We start from the raw sequence: 14,961 nt of genomic DNA on the forward strand, positions 1-14,961 counted from the left end.
GCGCCAAACACGCATACGACCATCATTGGCACCAAGGCAGAAGCGACTCTCATCGCTGAAGACGACACGTCTCCATTCGTCCCTCCATTCACGCCTGTCGCGACACCACTGGAGGCGGGCTACACGATTTTGGGGCGTGAGCGGAAGACGGCCTAACGGTGTTCGGGACCGTAGCCCAGCTTCATGGAGACGGTTGCGAATGGTCCTCGCCGATACCCCAGGAGCAACAGTGTCCCTAATTTGCTGGGAAGTGGCGGTGCGGTCCCCTGCGGCACTGCCTACGATCCTACGGTCTTGGCGTGCATCCGTGCGTCGCTGCGGTCCGGTCCCAGGTCGACGGGCACGTGCTCCTTCCCCCGAACACTGGCGACAACATCGATGTACTGTGGAGACCTCACGCCCCAGGTGTTGAGCAATTCGGCGGTACGTCCACCCGGCCTTCCGCATGCCCACTATACGCCCTCGCTCAAAGTCCGTCAACTGCACATACGGTTCACGTCCATGCTGTCGCGGCATGCTACCAGTGTTAAAGACTGCGATGGGGCTCCGTATGCCACGGCAAACTGGCTGACACTGACGGCGGCGGTGCACAAATTCTGCGCAGCTAGCGCCATTCGACGGCCAACACCGCGGTTCCTGGTGTGTCCGCTGTGCCGTGCGTGTGATCATTGCTTGTACAGCCCTCTCGCAGTGTCCGGAGCAAGTATGGTGGGTCTGACACACCGATGTCAATGTGTTCTTTTTTCCATTTCCAGGAGTGTATATGGGCGTTGTGACCGTTTATTAATGAGAGCAGTTCTGGGATCTTTCTATAGACGCTCCTGCAGTTTACTATTAGAACATTAATATTGTTATTCCCTGTTGCATTTTGCCTACTCCTACCTTGCCGAGTCACAGGAGGCGTCTTGTCGGGCCTAGGGAGGGAATTCTCTAACCTAAAAATCCCACATGTGCACTCCACACATACTCCGCTACCCTCGTAGCCGATTCCGGCGTGGTGCACCTATTCAGGGGACCCTACATTTCTCCATCCGATAGCGGAGGTCGAGAAATTTGCACGCCAGATCTCCGGAGAATCGTCTGAGCCTCTGGTTTAAGCCTTCCACTCGGCTCCATACCAGAGGACTGCGATCGGTTCTGGGAACGATACTACAAATAGCTCTGATTCCACCCGACGAGCTAGGCTTTCCGCCTTCACCAATTCCGCCAGCCGCCTGTACGAACTGAGGATTACCTCTGAACCCAGACGGCAAGAGTCACTGGTGCCGACATGAGCAACAATTTGCAGTTGGGTGCACCCAGTGCTCTCTATCACCGCCGGCAGGGCCTCCTCGACATCTCTGATGAGACCCCTGGCAAGCAGACAGAGTGAACACTGGCCTTCTTCCCCGACCTTTCCCCTATTTCCCTAAGGAGCTCCATCACCCGCCTAACATTGGAGTTCCCAATAACTAATAAACCCCACATGTCCACTCACAGGCAGAGCGGGCGATGCCACACGGTCAGCCTCCACATTGACCCTCCGCATCATGCGTCGCGAATGCAGCTGAACCCGCCACTCCCCTAGGGGAGATGGTGACCCTACCGCGCCCGGTGCCCGCGAAGATGTCTCGACAGCAGGGTCAGTGGGTGAAGCATGTAAACCCTCGGGTGTACCATGCAATGCACCAGACTCCCCACTGCCGCTACACTCCGAGGCAGCGGCACATATGTATTACGTATGTGATTCAAAACATCAGCTGTAACTGCTCCACATTGTTTTAATAGCTTATTTGAGATGTCATCTACTCCAACAGAAAATTTATTTTTCAAAGATTTAATAATTATCTTATTTCAGAAGAGGTTGTTAGTTGAAACTAAATCTGACTAAAATTTCTCAGAACTAGCTTTTTCTTTTGAACTATTCTCACCAATTTTTTCTCCTACTCTTAAGAAGTGATTGTTAAATACATTGGCTACCTGTGTACTGTTGGTTAAGATGGTCTCATTCTCTTTAACAGTAATACTATCTACCCCAGTGGTTACTTTTCCCATCTCGCTTCTAACAACATTCCATATTGATTTGATTTTATTACTAGAGTGTTAATTTCTTCTCTAACATACATATTTCTTGATTTCATTACAACTTTTCTCAGTATGTTAAAAAAATTTTATAGTATAAAACTACTTCTGGATCTTTACTAGTCCTTGCTGTCTCATACAGTTTCCTTTTTCTTTCTGAAGACACTTTAATACCTGTAGTAATTCAAGGTTTCTTTGAAAAGTTTGTGGTGTTATATTTAGTAATTTTCTTTGGAAAACAATGTTCAAAGAGGGGTATAAATTCATCAAGAAATATGCTGCATTTATCATTAGCATTTGGGTGATTATATACATCTTCCCAGTTAACATTTCCTAAACTTTCTCTGAAGTGATCTATAGATACCGGGTTGAGCACCCTCACACTTTTACTTAATAGTTTCTGAAGTGTACAGCCTGTTAAGTTTTGTAAGTTAATCAGTTGTGCATAATGGTCAGATAATCCATTTACCACAGGGAAAGCTTGTGTTTGTTGTACACCCTCTTGCTGTACAAATACGTTATCTATTAGAGTACTATTGTCCTAAGCTATGGTTCCAACGTTATTTGCAGTAACACCACCCACACCATCCACCATAAATTATCTTCCAGAAGTTTGTTGCGATCAGGATGAGATGTGCATTTCCATGCACGCTTCCTGAGATTACTGGCCACTTTGTGCAGTGTTATGTTGCCTGTGTTTGTTAACATCACGGCTGTCAAAACATTTTTGGCTCCAGCTGGCAGAGGCACTGTTTTATTCTAATTCTTAGACTGGTTACCTATTATTTTTCAGAGAGATTATTTTTATTTCCTTGGTTATGCACTAAATATTCATGTATTTTCGAAAGAAGATTCTACATGTATGTAAAAATTCTACAACACAGGAGGTTTCCACTCAGTTTCCTTCCCTGTGCCAAGCAATTAAGTGTTTGTTCATTTTCTTGTTTGAGAGTTTGTATTTTGTACTGCAGCCAGACTAGACCTAGACATGTGCAATGTAAAAGGCTGGACGGCAGATACAGCAGTCCACCCAACGATTTTAGTCATGGGCAAAGCAGACAAATGGAATCGGACTCTGCACTTGACCCAAATATATTTGGAGCACTAACTTTCCTGATACCATCTGAAGGAACAAAGTTAAGAATGAGATCGTGAAATTCGTAGATTCGGTGAAGGACGCAATTCTTCTGCTTATGTAGATGTTTTCTATTGAAGTATTGCAATATTATGATTAAGTGAGAATTTCTTTCGTGAGCAACAATTAGTCCAGGCCGTAAGATTTATGATCTAAAATGAGTCACTAATCCTTGCTCACGTACAGATCAGTAGAAATGTGTTGACAAATTAAACCATGGCGATCTGTGCAGACGAGAGGAATTTTGTGGACGCTTCAGTTCCATACTGAAAGACCACAGTTCTAAATCGTGATAGCGTAGAGATCACTGGATATAGTCCACGGAGAATAATCATCTGATCCCAGACAGACCTGCTGATGCCTTCGGTTGTCATAGTGAGGCGTCTGCTAACTGGGATGTCTCGGTGACGAAACTGTGTACAGTGATGAACTGCGTTAGATATTTGATATCATCTTTGTAAAATAATCATCATCGTTGGTAATGTTTTGAAACAGTGCGGGTGTGCGTGTCAAATGTCAAACTAGTGAAATGTACTTAATGTTTCCTTTATGTATTCTGTGAATGACACGTAACAAGAAAGATGTAAAGCGGCCCGCGATTTTTTCATGAAGTGAATACTGATAAACGTGACTGGTTCTTCTGCGTAACTCGGCAACAATGAGTAAAAACTTAGAGTCACCGTCGAAACTTACAGAATTTGCACCTCTCAGCCCAGAAACAGGTCAACCTGGAGTTAGTGTATTCCTATCCAAACTATTTAAATTCAGTCGAAGTAAGTAACTTCTATTGGAAATACCTGTTAATTTGTTGGAGTTTGTGAACTTGGCTTAATGGGAACTGCAACAAGTAGAGTACATTCCATGTTACCGTATGATTACCACAAGTAAATTGGGTGATAACATGTTTCCAGTCACCAGCATAGTATTGTTGCCATCATTCCAGATATCTAGAATCAAACGACAAGTTAACATGCTACCCGACGCAACAACACTAACGTAAGATAAGTAACATCATCTTCCGACGCGTGTTTAATGTCAGAGCGACAGACTGGCAAACAATACACCTTTAATATTAACGACACTGAGGAGAAACATGTCTTAACGTCGAGCTACTGCTCATTTTAAATTACAGTCAACTCGTACTTCGTGAAATCCATCCTAACTGTGGCCTTACATTAACAGGTACCTATTGCTTTTGTTTACTACGATCCCTTCTTTTAATCTCAGCACAAAGAAAACAACATGGTATTATCTCACAAACCTTCTACAACCATGTCTCTAAAAATTTATATATTAAACAAACAGAAGATTTTAATTTCAACTAAACATCAGCTTTTCTTAGTCTTTTAAAAGCAACATTTTGAAGAGGTTTAATTATGTCAGCAAGTTGTTCTTGAGTTTGATAGTAGGCCTATTGTGTGCTGAACTGCCCGTAGGCCATTTCACTTTAACACTGAACAAATGGCATTTGTCTGATTTTATCATAGCTGTTGTTTGTTAGTTATCCACACAAAGTGCCATTTTTATGTTTTTATTCGGAAATTGTTCTATGAAAGCGTTCAAAATCTTCATCTCTTGATAACACTGAGCTTTGGGTGTGTCTTATGCTTCAATAGTTGATAGTGCACGTACACACACACACACACACTGTTTCATGCAGCACCAAGCTATTGGAGCGTTATTGTACAAAAATATATATCCCATAGTACTTTTTCTGTTTCTCTTGTCACTTGCAAAATGTGCATCAAAACCGGCCACTATTTCTTGTTCTTGTGTTTCTGATGAGTATAGTAGTCACTCCCTCTTGTTGAATTTGGATACATATCTTAATGTTCTCTTCAGATTATGGGTGTCTATTTGACTTAGATCACTCATTGCTCGCATTGGCATTTCACAGCATATGCCCAGTTGGCTAAAGTAATGTATTGGACTCCCCCCCCCCCCCTTCCCTCCCCCTCAATTCAAATCTTGGATCTGGTGATTGTGATAAACTGATCTGTCATATACTCAGAGGTATAGGTTAGGTTGGAAGGTGACAATTTGGTTGTGAGCTGCTGAAGCCAATGAAGATGAAAGTAGAATACCTGGTTGCGGTAATAAACTGACCAATAGTGTAGTGTAATGTTTACATTCATGCCATGTTGAAAAATGAAAGAGCAGTCCAATACATAACTTTTATCTCCCAGTCCAGTCTTGTTTTACATGTGAAATACAATAAACTGCCCATTGATTCATAGCATGGAAATTCTGATTTTGCAGCATCGATTTCTTCAATTTCTTACTTTGGCGAAACTGGAATTGTTACAGTTTTTGATTTTTCCATTCTGTACCTTTTCACAAGTTATTTATCATGTTGTTCTTGATGAATGTAGGTATCTTCTGTTTTTTTGATTTCAAGTCCTAGATACAATGTTGGTTTTTTGAAAGTTCTAATGTCAAATGTTTTCTTCAGTTTTTGCAGGAGATTTTTCATTTCATAGGTGTCTTCTCCAAGCAGAGTCCCGATCATCAGCATGTAAGCCTATGACAAGATACATTTTCTTCTCAGTATCTGATTTATAAACACATTGGTCAGATCTCAGCTGAAAGAGTTTTTCATTCTTATGAAACTTTTTTGGTTTCTTATTCCATTTGAGAGGACATTGTTTCAATCCCTACAGTGGCATTTTGAACAGGCAAATTTCCTAGGGTGCTTTGTATCTTTCCAAGACTTCCATGAAAACTAGTTCTTCCAGATCTCTGTTAAGAAAATGTCAAAGTTATCAAATCATCTTGTGCAGCAACTGCGAATATGAATCTTAGGGAATTAGTTGTACAGCAAAATAAAAATTTCTTTAAAATAGTTATGTTCTATTCTGTTGAAATCCTCTTGCAGCTAGACTAACCTTGTACTTTATATTATTCTTTTTCTTGAAAATCCATTTCCTGTAATTATTTCTTATCCACCAGAGTCAGTGTTTCATTTTTCTTCATTTACGTAGGCCTATATCAAAATTAAATGAAGTAAATGTTAAGCTACAATGAAATAATCTTGTTAATAGAATTTACTTCATTTTAGTTTTTACTTTGCATAATTTGTTTGTACTACATTTCAGAGAATATGAAAAACAAAACTGTCACTCACATTACAGAAAAAAGACACAGGAAATGTCTTCTTAAACATATTCAAATATTTCTGCTCATGAACCAGCTTAGACATATGACTCTTTTTGTCTTCCTTGGTCAGTTGAAAAACAAATTAATTAAATATACTATTTTTAAATAGTCCTTGTGAAATAAGCAGAATTGTTTCATATGTGCTACCCTTACATCTTGTGCCACTCACATTGCATAATAAAAAAACTGATGGAAATGCAGCTATTGTGTGCTTTTACAACCAGCATAATAAAAAGTAATGAAGAGATGAAACAGTAATACTTACAGTTCCATCTATGGTGGTATCCAAGCCCACAGCAACCAAATTAAATGGTATCAACTTTAACATCAAACTTATAATTAATTATATTGCCCCTGCGTTCCAGGCCGGGATCTGCAAATTTGCACCTAATCTACACATTATTTACAAATAATGTGTCTCCATCATTCACAGTGAAGTGTGATCCTTTTAGAAATGTATCCTTCAATTCTCTTCTCAAAAGAAGATTGGCAGATTATTGTGTAACGATACACACTGTAGCTCCACAAGGGTATACTTGGTTGTAGGGTACTGCCTGTCTGCTTTGATCAGTACTCGTAACATATTTGGGCTGTGCAGTGATGTATTGTGTGATGTAATTGAGCCGCGGTGTGTATTTTTTTGGAGTGTAAGTGATATATTGTTGTAGAGGATGCAGTGTATGGAGAGTATATTGTTGTAGACGATGCAGTGCATGGAGAGGTGGTGTGATCTAGTGGTTTATGTTGTTGGCCTCTTGGTCTAGTGTTGAGCTGTATAGGTTAACTGGAGATTGGGATACGGGTTTTGTAGTTGTGGGGGGGGGGGGGGGGATATGTTATTGGTATCCTGATGCAGGGCTGAGTTATATTGGTATCCTGGTGTAGAATTGAGCTATACACGTTAACTGGAGATTGTGATACTGGCTTTTGCAGTTGTGGAGGGATTAGTCTAAGGGCTACTTTCTCCCTCTGCACTGTTGTGCATTTTATAAACCTTCATGTACATATTTTATTTATCTAACTGATTAAGGTAATTAGCCCTCTAGTCTATATAGTCTGCATTTTCTCACCCCATTTTCATTTTTGCCTCCCCCCTTCTCCTTTAGTTCGGGAATACGGAAGTGTCCGATTCCACCCATCTGCTTTGACCCATGGCGTCATCAATGTGGCGGATATGGCTATCCTAAGCATCTCCAATATGACGCCTATGATATCACTATGCAACAAAAACAAAAATATGTATAAATAAGACAATAACATCTCCCTTCAAAAATACAATTGAACTAATGGGGCAACCACGGGAAATTGGTGGTTTTAGGGAAGGGATAAACTAAATATAACAGTACAAAAAACGCACCATGAACCCAAAACACACAAGACGACGAAAAAAAAAAAATAATTACAAAATCTACAGGAATCGGACACTTTCCTTACATACATACCTCAATCCTTGTTCCATAGATCATGAATATGGCATTTCGTAATGATGTGGAACGTGTCTCATTAACATAAGTTTTCTTTACACTAATTAATTAATTAATTAATTATTTCTTTTTTTCTACAGTTACTACTTTATATCTAAGAATTCATCTATTGAGTAGGAGGAGTTGTCATTGAGAAATTCTTTTAATTTTCTTTTAAATGTTGGTTGGCTATCTGTCGGACTTTTAATACTATTTGGCAAATGACCAAAGATTTTTGTGGCAGCATAATTAACCCCTTTCTCTGCCAAAGTGAGATTTAATCCAGAATAGTGACTATCATCCTTTCTTCTAGTATTATAGCTATGCAATTGGCTGTTATTTTTTAATTGGGATGGGTTATTAATGACAAATTTCATAAGATTAAATATATGTATTGCGAAGGTACTGTGAATATCCTAAGTTCCGTAAGTAAATGTCTGTAAGGTGATCTTAGGTGGGCTCCAGCTATTATACTCATTACACGCTTTTGTACAATGAATACTTTCTCTCTTAATGACGAATTTCCCCAAAATATGATGCCTTATGAAAGCAGTGAATGAAAATAGGCATGTTTATCACCAAAATTTGCAATAGCCCTAATAGCATAAGTAACTAAGCCTAACCATTTCAGCAGATCATCGATGTGTTTCTTCCAAATCAATTTCTCATCAATGCACACACCCAGAAATTTTGAGTATTCTACCTTAGCAACAGACTTCCATTCATAGTCTATATTTATCAATGGTGTTATGTCATTTGCTGTACAGAACTGTAAAAACTGTGTTTTCTCAAAATTTAGTGAGAGTCCATTTGCAGAGAACCACTCAATAATTTTCTGAAAGACATTATTTGCAATTTCCTCAGCTGATTTTTGCTTCTTGGGTGTAATTACTATACTTGAGTCATCAGCAAAAAGAACTAACTTTGCATCTTCATGAATATAGAGTGGCAAGTCATTAATATATATTAAGAACAACAAGGAACCCAAGACTGGACCCTGTTGGACACCATTCTTGATACCTCCACAATTAGAGGACTCTGCTGATCTTTGTAGACTGTCTGTACTGTTAGTGTCAACCTTCTGCATTCTTCCAGTTAAGTATGAATTAAACCATTTGTGCTCTGTCCCGCTCATGCCACAATACTTAAGCTTATCTAGAAGAATGTCATGATTCACACAATCAAAAGCCTTTGAGAGATCACAAAATATCCCAATGGGTGATGTTCGGTTATTCATTGGATTTACTATTTGGTCACTGAAAGCAAATATAGCATTTTCTGTTGAAAAGCCTTTCTGAAAGACAAATTGACATTTTGTTAGTACTTCATTTTTACAAATATGTGATGCTGCTCTTGAATACAGTCCTTTTTCAAGAATTTTGGATAAAGCTGTCTGGAGTGGGATTGGGCAGTAGTTGCTAGCATCAGGTCAATCCCCTTTTTTATGCAGTGACTTAACAATAGCACATTTCAGTCTATCTGGAAAAATTCCCTGTTTCAGTGAGCTACTACATATGTGGCTGAGAATCCCACTTATTTGTTGGGAGCAAGCTTTTAGTGCTGTGTTGGAAATGCCATCAATTCCTTGCGAGCTTTTACATTTGAGTGAATTTATTATTTTCCTAATTTCAGTAGGAGAGGTGGGTTGAATCAGTTTTTATCAAATTGCATAGGTACTGCCTCTTCCATATACTGCCTTGCATTTTCTAATGAATAGTTGGAACCTATTTTCTCTACAACACTTAAAAAATGATATAGGTCAACGGCAGCTAACGATACCAAAACACTAACGCCAACAGCAAAAACTACGAAAACTGGAATCAGACATTTCCCTTGGCCACAGCTGACGGTACCAAAACACATATACCTACTTATAAAAATATGAATCGCTCATTTCCCTTGACCTATACAGGTCAACTATAACTACTGATACGAAAAAACCAACACCTTCAACTACGAAAAACAAAACCAAAACCACAACACCCCTAAAGTTAAAAACTCAAACATCCAACACAGCCAGCTCAAACTCCACACTGTAATGACATTACACACCACAACATCCATATGCCATGGACCAAAGCAGACGGGTGGAATTGGATGCTTCAGTTGACCCTTTAATTCTACTCATTATTATGACTTTTCTTGTTGTATGCTTCAGTGACCAGTTGTTGGTTTTAGCTGCCTAGTTTTTATCTCATTTCAACTATCTGGCTAAAGTCATTGCCATGCATATTTTCAACCATGATGACATGATCGCAGCCACAGAGGCTGACAGTTCTCTTTTTCTCATTTCATATCTTTTTATATGTACCTTGTTATGATGGAGAGCCTAAAGAACTGTGACATGAATGAAGTTATACATTATTTAAGAAGTGAAGGTAACAACTTACCAATCAGTAGGGGTGCTGAGCCATTGAAAGGAATATAAACAAGAATGAGAACTCTGATAGATTTTGACAAAATACTTTTCCGCTGGGAGTGGGGGGAGCCAGCCATTACGTACTTCCAACAGCTTTGTCAGTAATGCTCTCGATGTCAGAGCAACAGGTGTGCCCCTCCACTGTGCAACACATAATTATAAAATTTTTTGTGAAGGAGCTCAGGTGACGGAAATTTCCAGAAATTGACTGCACAGTTTATTGATCAAATATTGTCAAGGATGCATGTGTTTCTCTGGCATAGTGTGTTCAAGGAAGGATAGGAACATGTGGAAAATCAGCAACATGATTACGTCTTTAGACTAGCATTACAGGCGGAAACATTCATGCACCTAGAGACATTCATGAAATTGATCAGTGGGTGATATTATCAAAAATTGCAGAGCAGGTAGGAATAAGTTATGGTAGCTGTCGATTGATCATCGCAAATTATCTACAGTTCCAGATTGGCCCCTTGCCTTTTGGCCAAAAATCAGATGTTGAGACATTTGGAGGTCTGGCAGAGGCTTATAGCAAGGTTTGCATAGGAGGCGATGCATTTTTGAGTTGGATCCTCACCTGCAACAAAACTTGGGCTGCATACTACTGCAAACTGTTGAAGGTGAGGGATGCGTATTCCCACAAAACACTTGCAACCAATTCAATAGGTCATCCTCCTCCACGACAGTGTGAGGCCCCATGCTGCCGCTGTTACAGTTTTCAGATCACCAGGCATGTGCTGGACCATAAGAGCATGGAGGAATTCATGCGCAGTTGGCTCCTGACACAACCAGCTCCACTCTACAAGGCTGTAAATTATGACTTCCCTTTTTTTTCAGTAAATTCATTTTTAAACAAATAATACCATATTTGATTCGCCCATATACAAAATTATAACAATTCTCACTAAGCAAGACAGCATCTCAGCAGCTCTTAAGCATTCTCATTATGGTGCTGGAATAGATTCCTAACTGTTACAAAAAAATACGCTGCATCTTCTTACACAGATTATCCTTCTGAAATAAAATAACTACTTAGCATGTTCTCAGCAACAGGGAAAGAAAGATGATCATTAAACATGAAGGTAGACTTTTCTGGCATGTACTGCTGATGAAATCTTTTGGTCTTCCATCCTGGTGGTTACGCTGTAATTCTGTGACATTTCAGTCCCACACCTATCATCATATATACAAGTTAGTTCCTCTCCACACTAGTGAACAATAGTGATTTCAGTGACATACTGAAGCAAAGTCTCAAAAATCTCCATGTTTTCCTTATGTACACATTGTTTCGAGCAAACTGAAACATACTTAAGTGAGACTAATCCGAGGAATAGCATCTGACTAGGGGACCAAAACTATTCGTCGTCACCAATTTCATCCAAATTTATGATATATGTAGGGCTTGGTCAGAAATGAAAGTAGCAATAGTGGGATCTCCATATGCCCAAATATTTAGAAAATATAGCTTTTTTGGTGCGGGGTCGAGTGGAGGCATTAGCTATTTATGTTAGTGTAGTTTCCAGGCGGCAGTGGTTGGCAAAGCAGAAAGAGTATATAAAGGTAATCCGAGGTTTATGGTGTCAAGTCTGTTTGCGGAATATTTTTATTTTCAGTTTTAAAGTTACTTACACAGCAAATAAAATGAAATGATGCTCAGTGTATTGTATTTATTAATATTTTCATAAAAAGTGCTAACATGAAAGGCAAGGGAAAAATTTGGGATTGCAAATAAATTTCCAGGAAGGGATTCACAAGAACCTTGTATGCAGAATTAGATACTTCTATTATTGTATAATTAATGATTTGCACTTGCTGGTGTGATATTCATAATAAAAACAGAGGAAGCAGTAATTTTGTTGGTATCTTGCACACATTATAAATGTCACATTTTTGGAATTACATGTGTGTTTTAAAGCATCTACAGGGGAAAAAACCCTTGGTTCTCTCTCATTGCACAGTTTGGCTGCAAACCACTCATAATGCCTCATTTGGCCAGATGTTGGAGAGAATAACTGGTGTTACTGGTGGTATTTATTTTTATGTAGTGTTCTTGGGGGGTTGTTCTTTTTCCCCTTCAATGACATAAGAGCAGAAGTGAAACATTTTGATCAAATTCCTTAGCTGGCAATAAAACTAGACATCACTGGGTGGCATTTGCCTCCGAAGTCCACTCGAGGGTCAAAATGAAAGTAACAGAATATGAAGGCCTTAAGTCCTGTACACTTTAATTACAATCCCTACTTGGAATGTTATATGCACCGTCCTTGTGGGCACTGCAAGTGCAATCTTTTCATGGAAATTTATTTGCAATACCAGATTTTTATTTGCCTTTCCTTTTCATGCCGTTTATGAAATTATTAATAAATACAATGTACTGAGCGATATTTTGGTTTATTTGCAGTGTAATTAACATAAAAATTGAAAATAAAAAATAAGCATCTGCACATTGTCTAAAGTACTCCATAATAGTAAATATTTTCCACATCATTCTCGCAATACTATTCCCCCAATTACTTTCTCAATTGTAACATTTTTGTTTGTCAGAACTTGTTTATACTTAACTGTACTTTACAGTAGTACTCAACATAAATAGCAACACAATTTCTACACTAATTAATCATTTAGTAATCATTAATGCAATGTCCCGCACACCTCATTCCTGTAATCATCTGCTGGCTGAGAGACTGCAGCAATGGGAAAGTGACCGATTTTGTGACATTTGATGAGTTCTTGACCAGGAGTGAATTGTACAATTTCATCTGTGTGTTTTGATAGTTTGGTTTTTAAATTTCTGCATATTAATTTAATATTTGATAGACACAATTCTTACATTTTCATTTGTGTCAGAAAGTAACCGATTTTCTGTCATTTTTCAAGTTCCTAACCAGGAGCGAATTATTTAATTTGCACGTGTGCTTTGTTAGTTTAGTTTTTGAATCTTTGTGTATTAATCTGTTTTATTACAAACAGTTCTTGTATCCCTGTCAGTGTCTACAATAGAGTTTCCTCTCACATGTTGATGGTCATTTGTTTGTCTGTGTAGTGTAGTTTTCCATAGTCTTTAGTATGGATGGGGACTGTGATTACTGTGTGTGGATGCAAGATAAGTTGGTGACACTCCACGCTCAGCTCCATGTTGTGTTGGTGACACTTTGCTCTCAGCTCCTGGCTGTGTTGGCTATGGTTACACAGCTTGAGGCTGCAGTGGATGGGAATCATTGTTGTGGATTGGCCGTGGGGATCCAACGGACATTGAGGACAACCCATGAGTCCGCCAGTCTGTAAACACAAATGGCCAGCCCAGTTACTGCTCACATTGTGGTTGACTCCTTGCCCGTGGTTGAGTGAAAGATCACCTCGGGCAATGGCAGGCTGTGAAAGATTTCTCAGGGAACTGAACATAGGGTGTCCCCACTTAGTGTGACAGATGCTGTTGCTTGTCCTGTTTCAGAGGAAACCTCTCAGCTTACAAGATCTACATAGTCATAGACAGTGGGATTATTGGTAGCTGGGAGCTCCAATGTTGGGCATGTTATGGTCCCCTTACGGACATGGCTGTTGGGGAGAGGGCAGGGGAAGAAAGCCAGTGTGCATGTCAGACGGAGTCATTTCAGACACAGAACAGGTCCTTCGGGATGCCTGAATAGACAGAGTGCAGCCAGCTGCAGGTGGTGACTCATGTTGGTACCAGTGATGCACAGTATGTCACTTTGGATCAGAAGAGATTCTCTCTGGTTTCAAGTGGCTATCTGAGGTGGTAAATACTCCCAGTCTTGTTTACAAGATTAAATCAGAGCTCACCATTTGCAGTGCAGCTGACAGGCCTGATTGCAGATATATGGTGCAGAACTAAGTTGATGGTCTGACTCAGAGGCACAGACGATTCTGCAACTGTGCAGGCTGCCGATCCTCGACTTGCACCATAGGGTGGGGGTTCAGGTGCCATTAGATGGGCCATGTGTCAATTACACTCGGTAGGTGGCTAAATGGATAGCAGGGTCTGTGTGGCCTGGGCTGGGAAGTTTTTTAGTTTAGAGTGTCTCGAGGAAACACAAAAAGGACTTCAGTCTCAAAGTATGCAGGTCGAACACAGGGAGAATGTAGACCTAGGAAGCAATCAGATAACAGTTGTAAATTGTCATCGCTGTGTTGGGAAACTACCAGAGCCCCAAGCTCTAATAGAAAGCACTCACACTTGATTCATTATACACACTGAAAGCTTTCTAAAGATGGAGATAAGTTCAGCCAAAATTTTTGTGAAGGCCCTGACAGTGTTCAGAATGGCGTGTTTGTTGCTATGAGTAGTAGTTTATCTTGAGGCAAAATTGAAGTAGATAGTTCCTGTACGTTAGTATGGGTGGAGGTCATTCTTGGCAACCAGAATAAAATAATAATTGGATCCTTTTACTGACCTCTCAAATCAGATGATACAATTGCTGAAAGATTTAAAGAAAACCTAAATCTAGTTTCAAACATGTACCCAACTCATACAATTAAACCTGGTGAAAATACATGTTTAAATCCAGAGGCACACACAAAACATCATCCAGGATTGTGCTAAATGCATTGTCTGATAATTATTTTGATCAATTATCCCATGAGCCCATTCAGATAGTAAATGGTTGCAAAAACACACTTTACCTCTTAGCAGCAAATAATCCTGAGCTAAGAACAAGCACCAAAACAAATACAGGGATTAGTAAACGTAGGGTTGTCGTAAGGAGACT

The 14,961-nt window shown here is 39.7% G+C and overlaps 1 protein-coding gene across 2 annotated transcripts in view; it reads left to right on the plus strand.

Moving 5' to 3' along the window:
• The first annotated feature begins 3,568 nt into the window (after window positions 1-3,568).
• The window catches only part of LOC126354444 (1-phosphatidylinositol 3-phosphate 5-kinase-like), a 294,219-nt gene continuing 282,826 nt past the window's right edge, over window positions 3,569-14,961 (plus strand). Inside the window, exon 1 of one of the 2 annotated variants that reach the window (XM_050004130.1) lies at window positions 3,569-3,969. In XM_050004130.1, the coding sequence (XP_049860087.1) occupies window positions 3,855-3,969 (115 nt within the window). In that variant the 5' untranslated portion in view covers window positions 3,569-3,854. The remainder of the gene's footprint in view (window positions 3,970-14,961) is intronic. The other variant, XM_050004131.1, reaches the window with a different exon arrangement.

Source organism: Schistocerca gregaria, chromosome 3, assembly GCF_023897955.1.
Source record: "Schistocerca gregaria isolate iqSchGreg1 chromosome 3, iqSchGreg1.2, whole genome shotgun sequence".
In the NCBI taxonomy this organism is placed as follows: Eukaryota; Metazoa; Arthropoda; class Insecta; order Orthoptera; family Acrididae; genus Schistocerca; species Schistocerca gregaria.